The following is a 27814-nucleotide window of genomic DNA, read 5'->3' as shown; positions in this document are numbered from 1 at the left end:
TTTCTACCTTACATGAAAGTAAGTTTCATTAAAAATGTTTCATAACTCATTTTTAATCAATACTTAAGTAAAACTAATATGCATTAAAAACCAATTCTCTTTTTTATTTAACTTTCGTTATGATAAATTACTTTCAATTTAATGCTTACTTTCATTTTGTCACCTAGATGTAATTCTCGGGGAGTCAAATGGTGAATATGAAAACAGTGTACCATTGGATAATTTAAAAAAAACTTTTACACTTACAAAAAACCTTTGCTTTTTAATTCTCCCGTTTCTTTACTGTTTGCTATTTTATTTCCTTGGTTCTATTTTGTCCTTTTGATCACATTGGTGGTTTAAAAAAATATATACCTGCTTTCGACCCAAATATTAACCGATTCTGATGGTAGTTTTTCTTTCGGCCAACATTTCTATCTTTTCCCTATTTTCCTGTGGATTTTTTCCTGCTTTTTGCTATTCTTTCACCTGATAGACATTATTAGTCATGTGTTGTTGTCAACTTCTATATTTTAGTTGCTCAGAGATGATAAAAGGGTACACCCATTTTGGAGATTTGAATATTACCAACATTTTTTTGATGTGGATTCTAATCAAGTGTTTTGGCGCATTATGGGCTCCATGACTCCAAATCCCCGAAAAAACTTTCTGAAAACACAAATTCGACCAAATCCAGACTTGTATGGTAAGAGACATTTATTTCTTCAGATAATTCTTATTTTTAGAATTAATAATTAGTAGTTTATGATAACTTGTTGCAAATAAGACTTACAAATTATTTAGTATTGAAAAATGAATTCAATCAGTTCCCTGAAATTAATGCATTCTCAGCAACAGAAACGGCATTAAATAACAATTATATCCTGACTTCACAAGTAGGAAAAGCAACCATCCTTTAATGAACATCATGAATGACTGATCAAAAGTAACAAGTCTTCAATTCACACCACCTGTGATGGACACTGCCTATTGCAGCAAGCAGGGTGCTTACAATGAACATTAATAGATTGGGTGGAAGGTTGATCACTGAATTGAATGCTTAAGTTGTAGAATTATGCCTGTATATATAGAGTCCAAAATGTCCATGACTGGTGAGCAGAGCCCACTGTGTTTCACCTACACAAGATTCAACCTTGATCTCAGGATCACACATGTGGCAACTTTGGGTTTGGTCTTCTGTGCTGCATACTCCTTTGTGGTAATACTATTGAAACTTTCTATCTAGATGACTTGTTTAGAGAAAAGTGTCATACAGTGTGTCTGAATTGGGTCCAAGATTTCTGGACTTTGATGAATCACTATGTACCACTAATATTGATTATTCTTGCTCTCAGAATGGAGGAATCATTATCACTTTAACTCTTTGATATACTTAAGCCTACAACCAACTGTTGCTCATTCATGTGACTAGACATCATGTTAATAATTATATTCTTTGGGATTGTTACGTCTGTAACATGCCTATTTCTTAATAAACTTTAAGTATTATACATTGATCTTGTCAGAAGAAGCAGTAAACATCCAGAATCCACCAGTGACATTGCTTGTAGGGGGCCATTACTTCCCATTTCATGCTGATATTATCAATTCCTTGCACAGTTGTTCAGTTCAGAGCATTTGTAATAAATACTGCTATTACTGGCAGATGTATTGGTTGAAGTATGGCTGATAGGAAATTTAATTATTGTGATTACTTTTATAAGAAACCTTCTCTACCACCAATAGCAATGGCCAATGACTTTTTATCTGAAAGTACTTTTAAACTCCTCGGCCTAACGTTCACAGGAAACATGAGTTGGAATAATTACATTGAGAACAATGCCAGGGCCGCTGCGAAGAAAGTGGGTTCTCTCTACCATGCTAGAAAGCTATTAACGCCTGAAAGTACCTATATAAGGCCACCATTCGCCCATGTATGGAGTATTGTTGTCATACTTGGGCTGGTGCATCTGCCACTAGTCTCTCGCTCTTAGACAAGGTTCAAAAGAGAGTCGCCAATCTAATATGTCCTGAACTGTCAGCTAAACTTCAGCCTTTGTCCCATCGACGAAATGTTGCATCCCTCTGCCTGTTCTACAAGTACTTTAACGGAGAATGCTCTGACAAACTGCAAGCACTTGTGCCCCCACGACGTAAATACCCCCAACAAACCCAACAAGCAGCTAAATCCCACCCTTCACAGTAGAGATCCCTAGATGCAAGAGAGCCTTTTACTTCAGTAGTTTCTTCCCCAGAACAGCTAGACTTTGGAATTCCCTTCCGGGTCCCTGCTTCCCCGACTGCACTGACATGCAGAAGTTCAAGTGCAACATGAACCGACATCTTGCTGCCCAACTTCCTACACACCTGATGCTTATGTCCCTGATAGTAGCCCCCTTCAACAAAGTGGCAATGTGCCTTGTTTGGGGTGAAAATGTAATAAAAAAAATTTTTTTTTTAATTTTCTCATTTTACATAATGGCTTCAATTCTAATTAGCTGACCTTTGGAAATGTCTAGAAACATTACCTTATGTGACCTCGTAATCCAACCAAAAAGGTGTTTGTCATTTACTTCTTGAGAAAACATCTCCAACAAGCAACACGAGCCTCCAAATTTTAGTCAAAAACACATTCATAGTTTCATAAGCCATTAGTTTTCATGTTATGGAGCTAAGAAATGCCAGAAGAAAATCAAATGCAAAAAAAAAACCAAAAAAAAAAACGGTTAGCTGAGCTTGATAGATTGAAAAGACTCCATTTTTTTAATGGCAATGAAATGACATATTCAACTTTTTCAAACCATTTCACTATAAATAGATTGATGGCTGTTCTACAGAATTCCATACTTAGCCATGTATAAAAATACATTTTTGTAGTTTTTTTAAACTGAAATAGCTGCTGGTAAATAACTCTGGATCAAGATACTGTTTATACACTGAATTCACAGACTAGAAAAGCAACAAGCCTTTTAACTAATGTGAAGGATGGTGGACAAAAGTCTTCCAAAAATACCACCTTCACAGGTAAGACAAAGCAACTAGTTTTTAATGAATGTGACATAACAAGGTTTATAAGTCTTCAATGAATACCATTTTCAAAAATTACAGACTATTGCAGCAAGCTTACAATAGATGCTGATTAGCAAATTGGATGAGATGCTGATCACCAAACCAAAAGCTTGCATGGTAAAATTATGTCTGCTAACATTGAAATGAAAATACCAGTGATTGATTGAAAAAATAAAGCATTCGTATAACACAAATCAATTCATTGTCCTGACAATTCACATGCAGTCATTCCTGGAAATACAGCATACTAAGCACTGTCTCTTTCAATAAGGATGAGTACGATTATTTAAGCCATTAGGCAGCTTACTCTGCATTTAAACATAACTACATCTATGGATTTGACCATTAAATATCATTTAAGATTGCTTAGATTTTTCTGCTTGAAGAATTTTTTAAAACTTTTTACGGATCTTTGTTTGAATTGGTTGAAATAATGCTTTTAATTATTCTTAAAACAATTTGTGGTCTGGAGTGAAATAATTTTGTTGAATGCTAACCCCCCCTCTCCCTTCAGGAGGAGTAATAAACTCCCCCTTTTTACACAAATAATCTTCTTCTAAAACTAATTGTTTAATATGTCATTAAAAAAAGAATAATGAATCGAATTTTTTGCAATAACTACAATAAAATCTAAAAGAAAAACCCACCATCTTATTTTTCATTTTTGATACCAAACAATTGAATGTCTTTTTTTCTTTTTTTTTTTTTGCAATCTCGATAGCTTTTATTTTGTGTTGAACAAATGATACTTGTCTATGAATTTGTGGTTTTCGAGTATGATTTTCAATACAAGAGGAATGGATATGATAAGAATGATGAATTATGGAAAACAGGTAGTGTTTAGCAGCAAAGAGGACACATCTAAGTTAAGAAGTTATCCTAATACTATGAATGTCATGTAGGTGCTGTCAATTTCTTGTTTTTTTTTTGTTTTAGATTACAAGCTATTTTGGCAAGAGAAGTAAACTTGATGTGACCGTGTCTAGAACCGGACTATTTCAGAGTTAGAATCGTGATGTTATGAAAAAGTTTTAATTGCAAAACAGTCAGATTTTTTTTGGTTGATGTCATCATTTTATGGATGAGATAATTATGAGTTAAGACATTTTTTTGTTTGAAAATCAACAAGAATGTGAAGAGCTAGTTATGCCTAGCTGTGTATTGAGTGCCAATTGTGTTTAGCCATGTATGGAGGATGAGTGGTATCTGACCTTGTATCAAGGGCTGGTTTAGGGCTAACTGTGTATAACCGTGTATTGAGGGCTAGCTGTATGTAACCGTGTATTGAGGGCTAGCTGTATGTAACCGTGTATTGAGGGCTAGCTGTATGTAACCATGTGTCGAGGGCTAGCTGTGTGTGGCTGTGTGTCGAGGGCTAGCTGTGTGTAGCCGTGCGTCGAGGGCTAGCTGTGTGTGGCCGTGCGTCGAGGGCTAGCTGTGTGTGGCCGTGCGTCGAGGGCTAGCTGTGTGTGGCCGTGCGTCGAGGGCTAGCTGTGTGTGGCCGTGCGTCGAGGGCTAGCTGTGTGTGGCCGTGCGTCGAGGGCTAGCTGTGTGTGGCCGTGCGTCGAGGGCTAGCTGTGTGTGGCCGTGCGTCGAGGGCTAGCTGTGTGTGGCCGTGCGTCGAGGGCTAGCTGTGTGTGGCCGTGCGTCGAGGGCTAGCTGTGTGTGGCCGTGCGTCGAGGGCTAGCTGTGTGTGGCCGTGCGTCGAGGGCTAGCTGTGTGTGGCCGTGCGTCGAGGGCTAGCTGTGTGTGGCCGTGCGTCGAGGGCTAGCTGTGTGTGGCCGTGCGTCGAGGGCTAGCTGTGTGTGGCCGTGCGTCGAGGGCTAGCTGTGTGTGGCCGTGCGTCGAGGGCTAGCTGTGTGTGGCCGTGCGTCGAGGGCTAGCTGTGTGTGGCCGTGCGTCGAGGGCTAGCTGCATATGGCCATGCGTCGAGGGCTAAAGATGTGAAATGATCTTTAAATGTCGTGGAGCGTTTTGTTTTAAAATATAATTAGTATATGAGAAGAGGATATGATAAGAAGGATGAATTGTGGAGGAGAATAGGTTGAGTATTTGGCATCAAAGCTAAATCATTTTAATAATGAGAATGTCATGGGATTTCATTAAGATCTTTATTTTTTTTTTGTTTACAAAATAAAATTTTTTATGCTGACTTTTATTTGTTTATTGATGAATTTAGAATTATAACAAATGTGAAACAAATTGTGGTTTTATTAGTATTTCATTCTGAGCAAAAATATATTCTGAATGATTTATTTTTATCATTGAATGATAGTTTTGAAAGCAAAAAAGATAAACCTTCTTTATTGCGTAAATGTTTTATTCTTACCAGGCCCATTTTGGATCTGTACAACTTTGGTGTTCACCACGGCCATTGCTGGTAATCTTGCCAATTATTTCCAATCGAAAGGACATAGCTATCATTGGCAATACGACTTTCATAAAGGTAAGTGTTGTGCAAAACCACTCACTTACATTATTCGTAAATAACATTTTTTGCAAAAGAACAAGAATGGATCCATTTCTATATTTCTTGTACATTTAATCTCCATGTTTAGCCATGAAAATGCTATTTCAAATTTAACACATCACTCAGTAACTAATAAAATGATAAATTTTAGGTAAATTTCGATTTTATTCTGCAACATAGTCTCTTTCTAGAGTGATACATTTATTTCAAACAATTTGATACCTCTTTTTGTTGAGTAATTTATCTATAGTCTAAAAATATGCTACATTTTTTTTTTTTCTTCATTTCTTCATTGCTTTTCCCTGAAACATATTTTTGAGGTCTACAGCCTGGAGGCTAAACCTGTCGAATGAGTTGTGTGTGAAAGCAATTCAAAGTGTGATTCATGTAGTTTGCCATTGTTGTTATCCACTTGTGACATGGCACTTTTTTTTCTCCACTTACAACTGTTTCTTGGTGATTTCTTTCTGCAAATACACCAAAATGTTATATATGCTATTGATGGTTATTCCATTTCTCAAGGTAATTGATGAATCAAATACCTTGTGCATCTCAAAATATAGAGGCCAACATTTTGCCTGCTAATGTTTGCATTTTTGGTCACTTTGAACAGCTTTTCAACAGGGTCCTATTAGCCGAATAACTCTAACACTACCATGTTGCTACTGCCTTTGTAATGGTGAAGAAGAATTGGACCTTAGGGAGTATTGTTGATGAAAAAAAGATTATTATCCATACTATTAAATCATTATTATGGCTTTTATTTTAATAAATATTGAGCACTACAAGTAAAACGAATACTAACTAAATATCTATTTCTTTTCTTTCTTCGTAGCTGAAATGCTCTTGAATATTTGTGTCTTCAGTTTTTGTTTTTCTTTTCTTTTCCAATCTTCTTTCATCTAATCTGGTTTTATCCGCTCTGCAATTTACCATTGATTTATTTCCCTCCTCATTTTATGACAATTGTCCGTTTGTTTTATTCCAGTGACATTTGCAGCCACAGCAATCTTCAGTTACTGGTGGATAATCCCAACAATGCTCTTTGGATTACTTTGGTGGAGAGGCAGTAGTGCCGGATACAGTTTCTTGGAAATGATCAGTGTTTATGGCTATTCTCTAGCCATTTACATACCAATTTCAGTGAGTGTTTCTTTTCTGATAAGTGTCTCCCAATTGACACACCATAGTTTTATGTAGAAATTTATCTATATTTCTATACATCTCTCTCTCATACACACACACACACACACACATGTATATATTTTATTATTATTTCAAACTTTTTATTTTTCAAAAACATCAATTTCTAAGGTTTCAATTTTCATACTGTTTCTTCTTTTTTTTTTTTTTTTTTCACTATGTCCTCTGATGAGAAAAGTGTAAATTTTCGAAACTCTATGGAATAAGAAATAACCTCTATTATGTTTCCTATTTATTTTGAACATTTGATGATACAATAAATTATGGCAATTTTTTTTATCCATCTGTTACTTTTCTTTGTTTTATTTACATATATACATGAAATATAATAAATATGGAATTTTGATTTCAAAGTTTCAGTTCAATGGATCTTTAATTTTCTGTTGGTAAATAATCCTATAAATACAATATTAAAAAATATGTGCCTATATTCTTCTCGCTCAGTAATAACAGTTGTGTTGCATGAGTAGAGCTGATTTGAATTTTCTTTCACACCACAAGTCTGAATACCATTTTACCGAACAACATGAGAAAAATATTTTCACTATGGATATGGAATTTTATTTTGAAAGTCTCAATTTAAAATAAATACATTTTAAGAAGGATGTTGTAGTTTACTTGAAGCATTGTACATAATGTGAAAGGAGTTTTGCTTGAAGGCTATATCAATGTGATTCATAGAAAAACACTCTTGAGTATGAGACAGGTAAACAGAATAATGACAATATTGAAAGATTTCAATAATTTTTAATTACAAAATAATTATTTCCCAACATAAAGTGTCAAACTAGGATGGTATTGTGGTGTTGCATTCTCAAATTTTCAAGCTATACTTCATCCTCAGATAAAAGAAAAAGAAAAAATATGTGCAATCCCTCGGTGGAGGTGTCTTTATGTTAGAAGCCAGAAACAGCAGCTTTGCACTTCTGAAATGTGCGTTGACATTTGTGTTTGTCATTGTTACGTATTATCACAGCATTTATCAATAATGATTATATTATTATTGAGTTTCACTTAAGTGTAATTATAATTAGTTATGCACATATGCATACACATATTATCATATGCAATAAAGTTTATTTAAGAAAAATAAACAATCTTCATTTTTTTTAAATCTCTCTCTCTCTCTCTCTCTCTCTCTCTATATATATATATATATATATATATATATGAATATATTGAATATGAGAACTAGTGGCTACACATATGCAAATATGTTTCAGTGACCACCTTGCTAGGGAAAATCACATCACTGAAACATATTTGCATATGTGTAGCCACTAGTTCTCATATTCAACATATTCATATTGTTCTGTCTAAACATTGAGCACTCTTTGGTTGAGACATTTTGGTTTTGTTTTAACAATACTACCAATAATATATATATATATATATATATAATTTCTTTCATGTTTTCTATATATGCAATTGACCATTTTCTTTTATTATTCCCATGGTAGATGATTTTTTTTATTATAATTAATAAAAAAAAATCATAACAATGTAGAAAAATTTGACGAATGGGTAAAAACAAATTAAACACTGAGTTCTGATGGTGACTCAATTCTCAGCCAGATGAAATATATTTTTAACAAAAGGTAATGGTGGTGATGGTGTGCTAAATAACTCCTAGCAAGTTAATATCTAAAAAGCCAAGTTTGTCAATTTTATTAATGTTAAAATTGATATTAGGGGAATCCTAAAACATTCCAATCAGCACTATTTCAAAACACCTTATTAATGTATAAAATCATTATATTTAATGCTTTTTTGAGAGAAAATATAATATGATTAAAGATAAAAGCATTACTTCCACTATTTGAGTTATCATGAGATGCCGTTTTTCAACATGGTTACGTCTTATTGACATACTTACTGATGCATTATTTTATTTCTGGAATAAAACTATAATTTAAGACCAACAGTCAATTTTATCCTAGACATGTGTGATATTTTTTATTTTTTTAATTGTTTTTTTTTTTTTTCACCTCAAACAAGGCACAGTGCCACTTGGATGTAGGGGGCTACTATTTGGAATATAATTTGCAGGGATACTATGTAGGGAGTTGAGCAGCAAGATGTCTGTTTACATTACACTTGAACTTCTGCATGTCAGTATAGTAAGAGAAGCAGGAACCTGGGAGGGAATTCCAAAGTCTAGCAGTTCAAGCGAAGAAACTATTTGAGGAGAAGGCCTTTCAGCATCTAGGGATTTCTACTGTGTAGGGGTGGAATTTTGCTGCTTATTGGGTTTATTTACATTGAGGAGGCAAAATGGCTTGGAGTTCATCAAAGCATCTTCTGTTAAAATACTTGTAAAATAAGCACAGGAGGGATGCAACATTTCATTAATGAAACAGGGGTTGGAGTTTAATTGACAGAGCAAGACCTATCAAGTTGCCAATTCTTTTTTTGAACCCTGTCTCAGAGTGAAGTAGTAGATGCACCAGCTCAAATGTGGCAACAATACTCCACACATGAGCGAATAGTGGCCTTGTAGAGGTACAGGATACTCTTAGGCATAAGTAACCCTCTAGCATGGTAGAGAGAGCCCACCTTCTTTGCAGTAGCTTTGGAAATGCTCTAAAAAAAAAGTTCCTTAAAAAAAAATTTATGATAATGTATCAGTAATCATGTAAACTAGAGATAGCCATCTTGAAAAATGGTCTCGCACAGTTTTTGTAATAGCGATAGTGACATTGAATAATACAATATATTTTAAACAATAATAAGGTGTTTTGTAAATAGTGTTGAGTGTTATTATTAAACTAACCTTATTTCAATTAGGTTTTAGTTATAACTTCATTAATAAGTAGTAGTAGTAGTAGTAGTAGTAGTAGTAGTAGTAGTAGAGCCAATTAAACTCAAATGATGCAATATTTTTAAATTCTCACTTTGATATTAAATCTAATAGATACCATATTTTTGTTCTAATTTTGATCAAGGATTATTAAAAAACGTCTGTTTTTTTCTTTTGTTAGAGCAACTAAACTTTCAGTCATTTTTTATTTAATATTCTTTCTGAATTAAAATACTTGTTTTATTTTTTTGTTTGAACTGGATGTTGAAGCGTTTCATGTAATGTCAAATAATTAATCTTTTCACTGAATCCTTCCAATGAACACTACTTTTAAATCTTGTTTACTTCAGATTCTCTGGGTTGTGCAAATCAACTGGTTTCAATGGTTACTGGTCATTATTGGGGCTTCCCTTTCAGGGGGAGTACTCCTTTTTACATTTTGGCCAGCTGTTAGAGAAGATGAAAAAAAGGTAGAAAGTATTTTATTACCATCTTGGACAAAAACATTTATTTCTTTTATTACATCAATTCTTTGAAAATATATCAATTTTTTATATGTACAAAAGTCTGTTGTCTTGGTTCATTTTAGTTTCAGAGTTAATGTTTGAATGGCCATTTTTTTTTTTTTTTTTTAAGATGATTAGTAGAATGTTAATAACTGTTTCTGCATAATATTAATGGGTTTGAGAGATGGAGAATATGAAGATTGTAAAGCAGTGGAATACTGGAAGAGACTGATCTCCATCATGATGATTCATATCAGATTAAAATATTTGGAAATTTTAGCTGCAGCTAAGTGCTCCTTGAATACAAAGATCGTGAGAAATGAATTGGAGAATTTACATGGAGATCTGATAGCAGTGTCTAGCAGGAAGGGTCATAGTTGGTATTCTGACTGTGTACACACAAAGAAATTCATTGAGAAGTTGCTAAAAACAAAAAGGGTGTGGCAAAATCCAGGTAAGGCAGTGGTGAAAGAGATGGGCATCAGAATGGTATCTATGAAGAAAGCTCTGAGGAGAATGTTCTTTGCACAAGTCATAAGGGCCAACTAATCACTACTGAGGCTTAAGAGAATCACCTTACAAAAGTCTGGAAACACTTCAGCAAGGTTAAACACTCAGTCAAGCCAGAGATATTCTCATTCTTCTCAGATTTCTGTCAGGACCAGTTGTATAATTTACAGGATACCCGGTAACTAACTTACAGTTTGCACAAAGTGTTTTGCATCATGAAAACCAAGTTCATTCAAATGGTCTTTGGGTGTTTCTAGCGAAAGTCATGTTATGTTGTCTATATCTTTAAAAAGGACTCAAATTCAATTTTCAATATTGAGTTGATGTGTATTATTGTCAAGTGGTGGGTGGAGAGTGATCTTTTGGCTATGTACAAAGTGTAGTATCTGTTCTGGTACTACATCTTTTCTATCCTTGGTTTGTGAATTGTTCTTTCTAGACTGAGGCAATTTTATTTTTTGTCCTAATTCAGGCTGCCCCGTTTTTGTGAATTTGGATTTTCCTCACATAAAAAACTGACCTTTGTGTCAAACTTTGCATTCATGGGGAGGTGGGGGATAGGGATTCAACTCCAGGAAAACCCAGAAATGGCAATTTGAAAAAAAAAATTTATATCAATAAATATTCAATTAATAGAACAAAATTAAACTTTATGATTGAGTTTTATGATTCATTCATTGGAAATAACAAAACAATAGTATCTATTTGTCATGTCACAGACCCAAAAGAAATGATAGTTCTTGGAGGAGCCATTAATACAAAATACAGAAATCTTATGGTTTGGTTATTTTATAAGAAAATGTAAAAAAAACAAAACATTTATGCTTCGTGTGTGTGCATGGGGAGGGAAGGAGGTATGAAAAACAAATAAAAGAACAAAAAATTAATTGAAGTGTGTGTGCGTGTGTGTAAGAGAGAGTTTATGTGCCAGAGTTATTGAAGTTAGTTTGTATGCGTTATTTTGAAAATCCTGAAGGTATTTTTTTTTACATGACTTTAAAAATGAAATATATGTCAGCTTGGAAATAACAAAAAAAAATCAGCAATGAATGTATACGCATGTTAAGTAGGCGTTTCAAAAAAAAATTAGCAATGAATGTATACGCATGTTAAGTAGGCGTTTCAAAAAAAAATTAGCAATGAATGTATACGCATGTTAAGTAGGCGTTTCAAAAAAAAATTAGCAATGAATGTATACGCATGTTAAGTAGGCGTTTCAAAAAAAAATTAGCAATGAATGTATACGCATGTTAAGTAGGCGTTTCAAAAAAAAATTAGCAATGAATGTATACGCATGTTAAGTAGGCGTTTCAAAAAAAAATTAGCAATGAATGTATACGCATGTTAAGTAGGCGTTTCAAAAAAAAATTAGCAATGAATGTATACGCATGTTAAGTAGGCGTTTCAAAAAAAAATTAGCAATGAATGTATACGCATGTTAAGTAGGCGTTTCAAAAAAAAATTAGCAATGAATGTATACGCATGTTAAGTAGGCGTTTCAAAAAAAAATTAGCAATGAATGTATACGCATGTTAAGTAGGCGTTTCAAAAAAAAATTAGCAATGAATGTATACGCATGTTAAGTAGGCGTTTCAAAAAAAATTAGCAATGAATGTATACGCATGTTAAGTAGGCGTTTCAAAAAAAAATTAGCAATGAATGTATACGCATGTTAAGTAGGCGTTTCAAAAAAAAATTAGCAATGAATGTATACGCATGTTAAGTAGGCGTTTCAAAAAAAAATTAGCAATGAATGTATACGCATGTTAAGTAGGCGTTTCAAAAAAAAATTAGCAATGAATGTATACGCATGTTAAGTAGGCATTTCAAAAAAATATATGAATTCCATCAGAAATGAAGTCTGATTTTTTATTTTAATTTTTTTTTCTTCTTCCAGATTGCCTGGGCTGCGATGTTCCTTATCTTATTATTTCACGCTCTGTTGGCCATTGGATTTGTGGTGAGTGTAAATATGATTATAACTTTAAGTAAATTTATCCTTTCAGTGCTTCTTTGTTATGACAGCAAAATTCGAAATATTGAATTTCAAGAAAAAACTCTCTTTATCTGTGCCTAAACCTAAATGTAGATTCCATGAGCAGAGCTTCTTTCTTAGAACTGCATGCCTGTGGAACTCTCTTCCATTGGCCTGCTTCCCAGCTGACTACAATCTGATTGTCTTCAAGTCCAATGTAAATAAGTTCTTGATGATTAAAAATTACAAGAAACAATAAAGTAGAAAATTAATTATTAATGAAAACAATTTTCAGAGACAATTAGCAAAAATTGAATTTTGCTAAATTGAGCAAAGATTTTCAAAGTTTGTGAAAATAATTACCTCCCTTGTTACTATTCAAACTCTCCAGTTTCATTTTTTAGCAAAACTCAATTTTCGCTAATTGTCTTTGAAAACTATTTTCATTAATAATTAATTTTCTACCTTATCAATTTTTGTAATTTTTAGATATGTTCATGACTGTGACATGACAATTCAGTAGATACCATTTGTTTTACTTGAAATTCAATATTTTGATTTTTGCTATTATAACAAAGAAGCACCTTAAAAAAATTAAAAGACCCTAGACAATGACTCTTATAAAAATTAGGAAGCCTAACTTATTAAATTTACCTTTGTCAATCAGGATTATGATATTTTATTATAATACTAGACTATCCATTACCCGTTGGGTTAGTATATGTTATAGCTAGTTATATAATAGTGAGTATGATTAATTAATGTATAAATGTGATACTTCTGACAGAAAGAAAATATTTTTAGCAATTATGTAAATGGATCAAGAATATATATATATATATATTTTGTTACATAACAGAAACATTTGTGTGGAAGTATATCAAAATGCAAAAATATATACATAGATTTTGCTGAATCGTCTCAACATTAAATATATGTGTGTGTGTGATTATCTTATATTAGTAACCACAATACCACATTTACTCCATAAGTATGCTGGTTTTTGCTAAGAGTTGCACTTCTTTGTTTACAAAACCATTCAGCTGAAGTGATGTCAGACAAATTTTAAGGTAAGGATGACCAACACTGTATATATTGTAGCTTTTTTTTTTTTAAAGCAAATATGAAAATAAATGTTTTATTAAAACAGTCTTTATTTGAAATTTTATAACAAATTTATAACCTTTATAATAATAATTTTAATGCACAGTTTTTTTTAATCAAACATCAGGTGTCGGCAATTTTTTTTTCATATCAAACATAAAAATAGAACTGTTATAAAAAATATTTATATACTTTTTTATTAAATATATTATGAACCGTTTTTTGTTTTTGATAATATGTTTATGAACTGTTTTTTTTTTAAATCAAACAAAAAACAGTTCATAAATATTTTTTAAACAAAATCTCGTTGGAAAAAAACAGTTCATAAATATTTTTTATAACAGTTTTATTTTTATGGTTGATGTAAAAAATTCCCAACACCTGATGTTTGATTAAAAAAAAAAAGCAGTTCATAAACATTTTTTATGACAGTTTTATTTTTATGCTTGATGTAAAAAAAATTCCCAACACCTGAGGTTTGATTAAAAAAAAAAAAAACAGTTCATAAATATTTTTTATAACAGTTTCATTTATATGTTTGATGTAAAAAATTCCCAACACCTGATGTTTGATTAAAAAAAAAAAGCAGTTCATAAACATTTTTTATAACAGTTTTATTTTTATGCTTGATGTAAAAAATTCCCAACACCTGCGGTTTGATTAAAAAAAAAAAAAAGCAGTTCATAAATATTTTTTATAACAGTTTTATTTTTATGCTTGATGTAAAAAATTCCCAACACCTGATGTTTGATTAAAAAAAACAAAAAACAGTTCATAAATATTTTTTATAACAGTTTTATTTTTATGCTTGATGTAAAAAAATTCCCAACACCTGAGGTTTGATTAAAAAAAACAAAAAGCAGTTCATAAATATTTTTTATAACAGTTTTATTTTTATGCTTGATGTAAAAAAATTCCCAACACCTGATGTTTGATTAAAAAAAACAAAAAACAGTTCATAAATATTTTTTGGTTATAAAAGTTATAATTTTGTTAGAAAAGTTAAAATAAAGACTTTAAATAAATAAACTTCAGTAAATTTTTACTTGGTTTCCACCTTAAAATTTTCCTTTCTAAGTTTTTAGATATGCTGAAAACGAATATTGCATTTAAATTTTCCGAAAATAAGTAGTTTTCCAGATATTAAGCAATGTAATTCCTTATGTTAAAAGTGGTGGCCATTGTTGTACATGCAAGTGTGCGTGCTTGCTAAAAATATGTAAATGGCTTTGTAAACAAAAAAGTGTGACTCTTAATGAAAGCCAGTATTGCATAAAGCATTTATCATAAGTCAACGGCTATAACTTTTGCCCGTTTTTAATAGACTAAAAAGTCTATTGTTTGTATAATCTTCAAATATTGATAAACATTTGCAAGTAATTTTAATGTCTTTAAACTGACAATTACAGAATCTAATGCAATAAAAAGACTTAAAAATAGTTTAATCTGTAAAAAACTAAAGAAAATATGAAGAAATGTAGCTACTATTGCTTTTGGTAGCAGTTATTTTTTGTACAATTTTTTATGTTCCATTTATAAAAAAAAAAGTCACATGTTATGTGTTGATAGTCAAGTAGTTTCTTTTTATTAACATGGTTTCAACGACTGGCCAAGCTGATCTGAGTTTTATTCATATACAAGTAATTTTAATGTATTTAAACTGTTAATTGCAGAATATATTTAAATTGTTTAAATCCTAAACATATTTATTTTGTTTTGAAAACGATTTCAACTTGCAATGAAAAATACAAATAAAATAATTGTAAATAAGCAATTTGGGTGCAAAAAACATACAATTTCTTTTATCAAGTTCCAAATTTTTATCGATAGTTTTTAATCACGCACAACTTGGGTAAAAATAATATTTTTAAAAAATATGTAAATTGATCAAGTAGTTTTTATGTTTTTGCATTAGAAAAAACACTTATTTTGTTTTTTCGTTTGCAAACAATTCCAATTTGCAATAAAAATACAATAAAAATTTAGGATGCTAAAACGTATATGGTTTTTTATTATCTTCATTTTGTTTGTATTAGAATTCTTAAAAAAGTAAGGGAAAAAAATGAAATACGGAAAGGAACAATTTGTAAAATGAGGATGTAAAAAACAAAAAACAAAAGGCATTTACAGTTTTGTTTTTATTTATTTACACATATACATTGTAAATCAAAGCTGGATGGATGGTTTTAACGCCTAAGCAAGACAATTTGAGTTTTATAATATAATAGATTACTCATACTAGATAAATCAGTGTCAATTATACAGCATTATTATTACTATTACTTATTTTTATTATTTATATATTTCCCCTTTTAATCAGTGTCTGAGTTGTCTTTTTTGTTTTGCTTTGTTCAGAGACAACTTAGTAATACCTTTAACTGGCAGATTATATTTTACGAAAAATCGATGAGATATTTTTCTCCTCATAATTTTTTTTCCAAATTTATTGACTATTTTAAGTTGTAGAATAATAAAAAAAAAGGGCTTGTACTAGGCTTACATGCCTTTGTATGATGAAAAGGAGAAATCCAGTGCATGCCTCACTATTTGGGATAAATTCAGAAGCAAATGATAATGATTAAGTACTTGCTGCTTTTACAGTTATCTTTGCCTATTCAGATAAAATATATTATATCAATATGATATGGAGTCAAAAGACTTTAGACTAAACATACAACATAACATTAGCTACTTTTATTTTCTCTACCGCTCTCCCTCGACCCAGGACTGCACCATAATAAACAAAGTCTCTGACAGCATAGACACAGCACTCTCCCTTGACACTAGCGCACAAGTACATGTATTTGGTAACTTTAATGTTCACCACAAAAACTGGCTTGGATTCTCTACTCATACAGATGCAGCGGGCAACACAACACATAGTTTTGCTATATCTCACTCCCTATCACAAATGGTTACGTTTCCAACCCGTTTCCCTGACCAGCAAGAACAACACGCATCACTTCTAGATCTGTTTCTGACTACAGTTCCCGAGGATTGTATAACAAATGCTGACAGCCCACTCGGGAACGCTGACCATGCAGTGATAATTGTAGAAATCACCCTAAATTCTAGACCAAAAACTGAAGAGCCAGTGCTCAAAACGAAATATTATAAAAAGGCTGACTTGGAAGCCATCAGAGATCTTATCAGAGATGCCCCATGGGGAAATATTTTTTCTCTTCCTGCTGAACAGTGCGCAAATGAGACCACTGAATAGTTCAAAACAGCAATTGAAGCACATGTTCCCATGCGGAAATTTTATAGCAAGCCCCACTCTCCACAATGGTTTACTTCGACTTGCGCAACTGCCATTGCTCAAAGGCAGCATGCATACCGCAGATTTAACCGACATAAATCCAGTTCAAACAAACAGAAGTATATAGAAGCTAGAAGTAACGTTAAGAAAGAAATAGTGACAGCTAAGAGAGAATTTACTGAAACCACTAAAAAACGCATCAAAGCACAAAAATTAGGAAATCGTGACTTCTGGAAAATCTACAACAGTGTAGTAAATAATGGGCAATCAACAATTCCCCCACTAACCAACAATCACGAGGTTGTTTGCTCAGCAACCGACAAGGCTAATATGCTTGCCAGCCGGTTTGCCTCGAACTCCACACTGGACCCTTCCAACTACCCCCTGCCTGACTTTCCTTTGCGGACAGACGCCACGTTAGACGATCTAAAAATCACCCCTGCTCAGGTACACGCTATCATAAAAAACCTTGACACTACAAAAGCATGTGGACCTGATCTCATCCCTGCTGTGCTATTAAAAAGTGCTCAGCCGAAGTAGCTCCAGTTCTCTCCAAACTCTACAACAAATGCCTTAATAAATCATGCTTTCTGGGCTGTTGGAAAACTGCTTCTGTGGTACCTGTATTCAAGAATTCTGGCAAAAGAACTGACCCATCAAATTATCGCCCCATTAGCCTCCTCCCACTTTTCGCCAAAATATTTGAGACCATAATTAACCACGCTCTAGTCCGGCACCTTACAGATGCTAAACTTCTGACTGACAAACAATATGGATTTAGACAAGCCCGTTCCACAGCAGACATCCTCACTGTAATCTCTGAACGTATATACCATTCACTGGACAAAGCGGGGGAGGGCAGAGTGGTAGCTCTAGATATATCTAAGGTTTTTTACAGGGTATGGCATGAGGGTCTCCTCAGGAAAATTAAATCATACGGTGTCACTGGTAGAATACTTAACATAATTAAATCCTTCTTAGATAAGAGAAAAATCCAGGTTGTCCTCGACGGTCGTACATCTAAACAGTGTGATATAAATGCGGGAGTGCCTCAGGGGTCTATCCTTGGACCTCTATTGTTTCCTAATATTTATTAATGACCTCCCTGACAAAACTGCCTCTGAGATGGGTATATATGCTGATGACACCACACTCTATAACAGGCTTGACAGGAAAACAAATGAACACATAACTAAAGAAATGGCAAAAACACTAGAGGATGACCTCCAATCTGTAGTGGAATGGGGACATAAATGGATGGTCACATTCAATGCTGCCAAGACTAAACTGGTCTCCTTCAATAATTACAAGAAACCTTCTCTACCACCAATAGCAATGGCTAGTGACTCCCTATCTGAGAGTACATCTTTCAAACTGCTTGGCCTAACGTTCACAGTAAACATGAGTTGGAACAATTATATTGAAAACATTGCCAGGGCCGCTGTGAAAAAGGTAGGCTCTCTCTACCGTGCTAGAAAACTACTGACACCTGAAAGTATCCTGTACCTCTATAAGGCCACCATTCGCCCATGTATGGAGTATTGTTGTCACATTTGGGCTGGTGCATATGCTGCTATTCTCTCGCTCCTAGACAAGGTTCAAAAGAGAGTCGCCAATCTGATAGGCCCTGAACTGGCATCTAAGCTTCAGCCTCTGTCCCATCGACGAAACGTTGCATCCCTCTGCCTGTTCTACAAGTATTTTAATGGTGAATGCTCTGACGAACAGCAGACACTTGTGTCCCCACGACGTAGACACCCTTGACAAACCCGACAGGCAGCTAAATCCCACCCCCACACAGTAGAGATCCCTAGATGTAAAAGATCTTTCTACTCCAGTAGTTTCTTCTCCAGAACCGCTAGACTCTGGAATTCCATTCCAGGTCCCTGCTTCCCTAACTGTACTGACATGCAGAAGTTCAAGTGTAACGTGAACCGACATCTTGCTGCCCAAATCCCAACATAGTGCCCCAGTAGTTGCTGCGCCTGATAGTAGCCCCCTACACCAAAGTGGCAATGTACCTTGTTTGGGGTAAAATGTAATAAATAAAAAAAAAAATAAAATAAAAAATGTCGTTTTTGACATGAAGTTGAACAGCAAAAAACGACATTATCTTTGCACCAACCTAATACATCATTTTTCGCCAGAATGCTGAAGTGGAAAACTGACATGGTTTGCCATCAGCAACTGAACAGATGCAGAGACTGAGGCAGATGTTTCTGCCAGAGTTATTTACCTCTTGGACTTTGATTATCTTTAACCAACCGTGCAAAGCAACAGAGGAAGACCTGAACAAGGTTTTATTATGATGCAGTATTAGTTGTGACATGAGAGCTGTCAGATCGAATAGCAAAAGAAAGTCAATAAAATTATATTTTTACTTTTCATGTACACTGAAAAGAAAACTTGTCAATTTTTAGGTAATATGACTTACTAGCATAAATACAAATATTGCAAAATGACTTCTATTTGAGCCATTAATATTTCTTTTTTCTTTTTTTTTTTTACTTGTCTTCAATGTAATTTACTGTTTCTAATATTTTTGTAATATTTTTAATGTAATTTTTTTTTTTGCAGTTGTATTTCTTCCATGTACCGGCTCCTATTCATAATCACACAGGAACAATGACGACTACTGTAGCACCTCCCATAAAACCTTCTCCACATCCGGCACCTAACCTTTCGCCTGTCCTACATCCAACCCAAACCTCTCTAGACCATTTGGTTGCCGTCCATAATGAGACATCACAAGAAAATAGGTGATTTGGAGCAAATAGGTGGAAGGGAATGTTGTTGTATATGAAAACCACTCCAATGTTATTGTTTTGTTTTTTGTTTTTTTCTAGATTTCATTTGTTTGTTTTGAGGGGATGTATAAAAATAATCGGAAAAATTAAAAAATGCTTAGACATGAGCTTGCTTCTTAATTTTTCTTTTGTTTTCTTTTTCAATGCATTACAGCTCCCTCCTTGAGGGCCTTAAATAGATCCTATGCTATGCAAAATTTTCTGCCTTTCTTTGAAAATATAATTATACATATTATTTATTATTGCTTACAAAATGTTCCTTTTTAACTAAATAATTGATTTATTCTAATTTTTGCATAAAAAATAATTACAGTCCTTAACAAATAGCAAGTAATCAGGATAAACATTTAAAGTAAATTTAAGAATGCTTTCTTTATTTAAAACCTTTTCTGTTATTTCTCGCCAACAAAATCAATCAATTCATTGAACGGTGTACAGTGTAACTTGTCACTTTTGATGCTTTCAGTGGCTGTTTCACTTGGTCTTCTTTCTTGTGTCATATTTGCTTTTCTTTTTTTCATGTAATATATATATATATATATATATATATATATATATATATATATATATATATATATATATATATATATAATTATGCATTTTCTATAACTTATTTAACTGGTAACCTCATTATTATTTTTTCAACATAACAATAATCAATCTAATTATATTTTGCTAAACACTTTATCTAACTGTTATCTTATTCATTTAATGGGACAAAGATATGTTTTTATTTTGCAGTACAAAACCCACAGTTGGCTTTGTCCTTTTCTGTTTCAAATCACACTTAATTTTCTTTCTTTTAAAAATGGTACTTACGCAGCATGAGGAATGTGCTATTGTCGGAACCGTTCAGGTGATTTCTGGAAAACGCCACAAGGTGCCGAACGAATGTTTCATGTTTTGTTTTTTCTTTTTTGTGCACAAATATCTTCTTTTTTTTTTTCTTTTTTTTTTAGTAAAAAATATTATTTCTGCCAATTCAAAGCTAATTCAATGAAAACTTAATTAAAAAATAAAAACCGTATTCATGAATAATTATTGGACAAGTTTTACAAATTTTTTAGAAAATTCAAATTGAAATAAAGACAAAACACTCATTGTAAGGTAAGTTTCAAAAATAAATGTTTATTTTTTTGAATAACAAACAACTGATAGCATATAAAACAATTTTTTTGAATTTTAAATATTTTCTTATGATTTATGTTTTTGTTTTTTTCAAATTAAATAAGTATTTAGATTTTTTTTTTTATGTATTAGGATTAAGCTGCTGAGCATTTTAACATCTTTTGGCGTTTTTCATAAACTGTCCGGGCAATAGAACAGTCCTTATCCTGCAAAAGTACCCTTAAAATAAGGCAAATACTACAAAAAAACACTTTTTTTATGTAAAATGAGCTTTATTCAATTCATGATTTCAGTAGAATTTATACCGTCTTCAAAATATGTAAAATTCAATAGGAAAATACTGTTATGTATTTATTAACAACATAAATAAAGGAAATTTTGTCAGAAAAAAAAAATTTCTAATATTGGCTCATTTTATAATGTCTTATTTTACAAGTATATTTTTAAATAGGGCTATTAAGAATACAAAAAATTAACTTATATATATATATATATATATATATAGTATCAAAATATAATTATAACAAGTGAGCTATACAGAAATGTTTGTGTTTCATTCTTGAAGGAAAACGTGAAACTGAGAACGTTACTCTGTAACTCACTTTCCATAAATACATTGTAATGCTACCACTAAGCTCTATTCATTAATTGATCACCATTGAAGTAAATACTGAAACAAAAATATGTATGCAATATATTATTTTATAATATGCAACAATCACCTTTTTACACCCCTCCTCTTATTATTTGCCCATTATTTTCTCTTTATTTTCATCAGTTAAATTCACAGGTTGTCAAAGTTAGGATTTAATACTAACATATGTGTCATCAGTCTTTACTTATTTTCATCATTTAGAAACAAAACAAATTATTTCTCTTAGGAATCACCTTGAAATAAAAAGATTTACTTTTGCAATTATAAGGCAGTATTTTTCTTACCTCTCAAAGTGTGGACATTATAAACGGTTTAAAGATCTTCAAATATAAACTCTGGCAAGTCCTTATTTTGGAAACCTTCTCATTGTGAATATTAAAGTAAATGTTAATGGGTACACAATCTTTAAATAACTTATAAAAGTTTAGTAAAAATGTCTTCTAAAATATTCTTCCAGTTAACATGCACCAGAGGAGTAACATTAGAATTTAAGTGAAATTGAAAATAATTTATATATATATATATATATATATATATATATATATATATATATATATACATACATCAAAAATATACCTATGGATCTATATATGTACATGCGTGCTCTTATGTATATGTACCAATTGGCCATATACCTATATACATCTAATTGACTTTTTCCTCAAAATATTTCTGAAAGAATTCTTTGCATGAATTGTTTTCCCTTATTTTCTTATATTTTTTATATTTTATGACTAAAACTCATAAAATTTTTAGTTTCATCTTATACAGTAACCAGCAAATGCATAGAAATGCTAATATCTATCTGATTATTTTGTTAAGTTTTCCTCTGATGAGAAGAATTAGAATCCTTTGAAACTCCATGGATTAAGGATTACCTAACACACCAGTTTTGAAGTATTCTGCTGAATAATAAAAACTAATTGTAAATTTCTACTTTACAGCTTTGTTCTTCTTATTATTTATCTCTCTCTCTCTCTCTCTCTCTCTCTCTCTCTCTCTCTCTCTCTCTCTCTCTCTCTCTCTCTCTCTCTCTCTCATATATATATATATATATATATATTTGAGAGAGAGATAGATACTAATTTTTAACTCCAGATCATTTATGAATAAGCAATAGACAATTAGATTCCAGCAAACATGTCTTCATTCATTATTAAAATGATTCCATTCTTTATAGTCCATTTCATCATCAATTAGACACACAAGGTTTGGAGATAGATATATCTTGAATTTTCAATAAGCAAGACTCATCAGAAGGAAATTCAAAATCATGCCCAAAACGGCTTAAAAAAAATAAATAAATAAAACTCTTATTTTATAAATATTTCTATATACAGGTTTATTACAAAATATACTAATGTTTAGTCTACATAAATTAGTGCCATATTTTTCATTCTTATTCCTGTATACACATTATAATACAGTCATGCGCTGATTAACCATCCATATCGGTGGTTCCCAGGGCAGGAAATTTTTTGGATGCTATTTCTTAATAGGTAGAAATTGCCTAATTTGTGTACTTTGTGTTTTCACGGATATATATATAATATTACTAGCTTTACTTACCCTGTGTTGCCTAGGGTACAGGGAAGTCACTTTAATTTTTAATTGTTTATCCTTTTTATATATTTATGCAGAAAAAGAAATACTATTTTACTTGTAAGGAAAACAACTCTTTATGTTCTTTAATATTAAAAATATGAGATTTTTCTCCTTGCTGCTTTTTATTTTACAGTCATTGTTGAAAGATTTTTTTGTCTCAGCAAACTACATAATTTTGTACATGAATTGTACTGAAATATATTAATATAGTGCCAATGACATGGTACATCATTAACAACTGAAAATTGGCTAGTCAGAATCAAAGTTCGATATGTCAGCTTACATGCTATTTAGGTCCACCTTTTAAAATCTCACAAGATAACTTTATATGTTGGATAAGAGAGATGAAATCATTACAATGTATGTGAAAGATTCAGAAAATAATTAAGGTTTGTTGATATCTGTTTGATATTCCTGATTTGCTGATCATTACATAGATTCATTTTAAATCTTCAATTTTGCTTGATTAATTTTTCATTTTGTAGTGATTTACATTTCCTGGCAGCAAACACATTGTTTTTTACTCTTTGTATCTTTTACAAACATTGTATTTCATTGAATGACAATTTTGCTACTGTGTTTCTTTACCAAACATTTACCATCAAATTGCATAATAGATTTCCTTACAAGGAGTATAAAGTCCATCTCTAAAGCAGTAATATCTGTTACCTTCCCAACCATAAGTAGGGTCTTATTGAGAAAGATTGGTTATATAGATTGATAGTACAAATCTATATTGAATGCCAAAACATCTGATTCTACTTTTTTCTTTTTTTCTTTCTTTTTTTTTTTTTTTTTTTTTTTTAAGAACAATTTAACTGCCTCGTTTGATAAATCCCATAGAGGAGAATTTATTTTTCATCGAAGCGCAGGTAGAATCTTATCTAATATGTTACTTGTTAACTATTAAGTTTTGTTCGGTCATCTTTCCATTCTAAATATTTTCCTGTCGACAACCATCATTATGTAATCAGAAGCATATTCCCTTTGTCTACTCTCTGAATCTTTTCCAAAGATTGCAAAGATTTTATGGGAGATATTCTTTTGCTGCTGTGTTCAATTTCAATTACATTCTAATGCTGCTCTTCAGATCAATTGTCATTACAAGAAGACTGTCATAAGAGACCATTAATGTGAACATATATTTATTAACTATTTTAAAATTTTGTATCCCTTAACATTTATTTAAATATTAAAGCAATTTTGTTTTTGTTACATAATATGTTGCACTGCATGCAATTGATGTCTTTCTTTCCTTCCGATCGAACTTGTATGTAAATTATTACACATCTTCACCAATGATTATTTTGTGTATAATAACATGCAATATTTCTACTACTGTGATATTTTAATTACTTTATTCTTTCATTTTTTTATGTTTGTTTTTTGAATAAGAGAAAAGACTTTTCCACGCTTTCCATCAAACCTCCTTCAAATCTTTAAACAAAAACATGACATGACGTTAGTATAATAGATACTGTTTTGGACTTTGAAATCGGTGTTCAAATCTTATTAGATTTATTGTAAGTTACATACTAATGTTGTTGGGTAAGGTATGAACCTACAATTTTTCACCAACTAGCAACTTGTGTTCTAATAATTATATACAGTGAACTGTTTACAATATGCATTGTTTTGAGAAAAATGATTAAAAGAAACAGCCAAATTTAAAGAAAACAAATCATTTGAATTTATTATTAATTCAGTGCATAAATTATAATGCAAACATTCAAATTCTAAATGTATATAAAACTTTGTTTTACCAACAAATTGTATAAAAGTTTGGACATTAAATTCTAATTTCAAGAAGATTTCAACCACATATAACCAGACCATAAAACTCATTTTCTTTTTATCAAGTAATTTTTTAAAGAAACTAAAGGAAATGGAATCATAATTGAGCATTTATCCTTGAGTTTCTTGATAATTTACTAAACTATTTTATTTGCACTACAGCCCCACCCACACACATACTTTATGTATGTTGATTTTTACCTTTTTTGCGTATTATCTCAAATTCAATTGATATATTTTTCAAATTGAGTCTCCCTCTCCCACTTTAGTAAGTCTGTCATTTTGGTCTTTTAACATAAGTAACAATAAAAACCTTTTGATCAATTATGCAAATTTGATTAATAGGCTATTAGAAGAGGAGGAGGAGGAGGAGGCTTTAGAAAGTGTGAAAAACTCTAATCTCTCTCTCTCTTTCTCTCTCTTTCTCTCTCTCTCTCTCTCTCTGAAGATGTAAATTTTCTGATTTGCTTTCTTATATATATAAATAAAAACTTTTGCTAACAATTTTTTTGTGCTAAAATATTTCCAGTGTTTAATGATTTCTTATTGAAAAAGTAAAATCGATTAATACTCACACTTTCACCGATGGTTTACTCTGTTACCAAATAAAATGTTTAGTCATTGATGAGACAGAAGTTAACTGATCTGACTGATAAATATAAGCGCATTTGTGCTAAATTGAATTAGGAATCAAAACTTGTGCCCGTTTTTATTTGCCATTTTAGTGGTGAGGGGGATTTTTATATAAATACCTATGCAAGCATATAGAACACAAAACAATTCTTGGATTGCTATCAATTAACCAAAACATTATCAGGTTATATATATTTTTCTCTTAATCTATCTGTTTGTCTGTCTGTCCATCCCACATTTTCTTGGAAAATACTATGATCGAGCTGAAATTTTGTATGAACCTTTGTTATAAGGTGTAACGAGCTAAGTATTATGGTATCTCTTTGCTGTAGAGTTAGGAATTAATAGAAATTAGTATTTAATGCAAAAATTAATACAAATTTAATCATATTCTACCATTAATTTGGGATAAAACTTTCATTCTAAGTTTATAATTTTTGCCCATTTTTAACGGACTCAAATATCTATTATTTTTAATAGACTTTTTCAATTTTTATGTAGGTGTTTAGTTTGTTATTTAAGTTTAATGTAACTGTATTTGATATTTTCTAAATTCTTTTTCAAAATAAATCTTCAGATTACTATAATTTCTCCAATTATGAAAAAAAAAAATTATTAAAAACTTAATGTGAACATTTTGGAAACTCAGTATGATGGATGTAAAAATTACAAAACAGCATTTGTAACAAGGTTTTTTTTGTTTTGTTTTTAATAAAGACCAGTCCAAAAGTAAATAAAGTGATCATTTTACATTAAGCTAGTCTAGAAAATTTGAACCTTTCATGAAAAAGCATTTCAGCATTATTTATGACCTGAAAATTTGGTGCTTAATCAATAGTATCCAAAAAAAAAAAATTCTTTTAATCTGTATAACATTAGAGGGAGAGTGACAAACATCCACCCAGGTATTTATAAAAAACAAACAACAACAAAACAAGAAACGTTAGTAGAAAAGTACATTTTTGTATTTTGTACTTGTTCCTCGAACCTCTGCAAGAATTTTACTTGCTCGGTAAAGGGAGTTCACCTTCTTTGCAGCAGACTGGCCAGTATATCTATGTATTTTCTTTTTTTTTATGCTGTTAGTCTTTTGCCTTTAAATGTTTGGCTGTAGTTCCATGAAATATTCTTTGATCAAATTATCACATGTTGGACTCAAGAAGGATACTTTAAGCCAACTTTTTCCTTTCAAGAAATGCTTGGGTTGCTGGCGAAATGAGTTTGATTATCTGCAGGCTTTGAGTTTTAAATAAACTAATTTATCAGTGCATCTACAAGATGTATTTTATGATTGCTGCTAAATTTTGTACCCAACAATTTTTTTTCCTGGAAATTATTTCAGACAGGGCAAGAAGCCACTTGTTAGAAGATGCTAAAAAGTACTATTTCAAGATCAAAAATCCACCAGCAATAAGTATTAGATTGTAGTCCTGAGGATAAGCCGTTTCCATTTTTATCTCCAGGACTTGTGACACTTTTAGTTGAATTATTTTGCTGCTTTTGTTCAGGATTGAACTCAAAACCTCAAGATAACTTGCACGTTCTAATCAGTGTCCTTGTCATCTCAGCTGTGTGTCTCTGGAGAATGACAGATCAATCGATGGAGAATCTTTATAAAGATACGTGAGCACATAAAATTGATTTGTTTTATTGCTGATATAATCAACTTGTGAAGAAATGGAATATGAATCTCTTTCTCACTTTTTGGCTTTCATAGCAGATTTGATAAAAACCTGAAGATTCCTGATTGGAATGTAAATTTTTTATGTGTTAACTGCCTTCCTTTTTTTTTCCTTTTTTGTTTTTCATCTCCATTCTAATCCACGATTGATGTCTGCTCAGAATCTTTTACTTTTCTTTGCTGTATCATATACTCAGTCTGAAGGAAGGGGAATATGACAGTTGTTCACTTCTTAGGTCAAAGTTACACTGTACATAAATGCTTTTTTCTTTCTCATAGATAGTTGGAATGTGTTTTTACTGTGTTAGGACTAATTTTGGTATGATTAATAGAAATCAGGAATCAGAAAAATCAGAACTTTGGTGGGTTATCATCAAAATGGGTATCATAAAAATTTGAGCCTCCATTTTAATTGCAAAAACGATTCTTTTAATTTTTGTTTTTAAATTAATTCTCTAGTGATGAGACAATGTTAATAGATGTTCTATTGTATCAAGTATTTAATTCAATTCAGTAAATTTGGCAATAAAGAACAAATAATTGCCAGGTAACTGTTATTTGTTGGGACCCTATGCAAGTAAGTAGAGAATATGGTTACTCGTATGAATTTTGGAAAGGGCTACATTAAGTACATGT

General features: G+C 31.7%; 1 protein-coding gene across 4 annotated transcripts in view; it reads left to right on the top strand.

The window, feature by feature from the left end:
* The window catches only part of LOC145279738 (protein YIPF1-like), a 148011-nt gene extending 128222 nt beyond the window's left edge, over window positions 1-19789 (top strand). For 2 of the 4 annotated variants that reach the window (XM_080131036.1, XM_080131034.1), the window contains 6 exons: window positions 517-685; window positions 5381-5494; window positions 6507-6661; window positions 9872-9991; window positions 12435-12497; window positions 19453-19789. In XM_080131036.1, the coding sequence (XP_079987162.1) occupies window positions 517-685; window positions 5381-5494; window positions 6507-6661; window positions 9872-9991; window positions 12435-12497; window positions 19453-19638 (807 nt within the window). In that variant the 3' untranslated portion in view covers window positions 19639-19789. Of the gene's footprint in view, window positions 1-516; window positions 686-5380; window positions 5495-6506; window positions 6662-9871; window positions 9995-12434; window positions 12498-19452 lie in introns of all 4 variants that reach the window. The other 2 variants (XM_080131035.1, XM_080131033.1) reach the window with 1 other exon arrangement.
* Window positions 19790-27814: the final 8025 nt, after the last annotated feature.

This window comes from Euprymna scolopes, chromosome 7 (genome assembly GCF_053919585.1).
Source record: "Euprymna scolopes isolate OS-2025 chromosome 7, ASM5391958v1, whole genome shotgun sequence".
Classification (NCBI taxonomy): domain Eukaryota; kingdom Metazoa; phylum Mollusca; class Cephalopoda; order Sepiida; family Sepiolidae; genus Euprymna; species Euprymna scolopes.
Note: the sequence above shows the minus strand (reverse complement) of the source record. Positions and strands in the feature narration are given on the sequence as shown.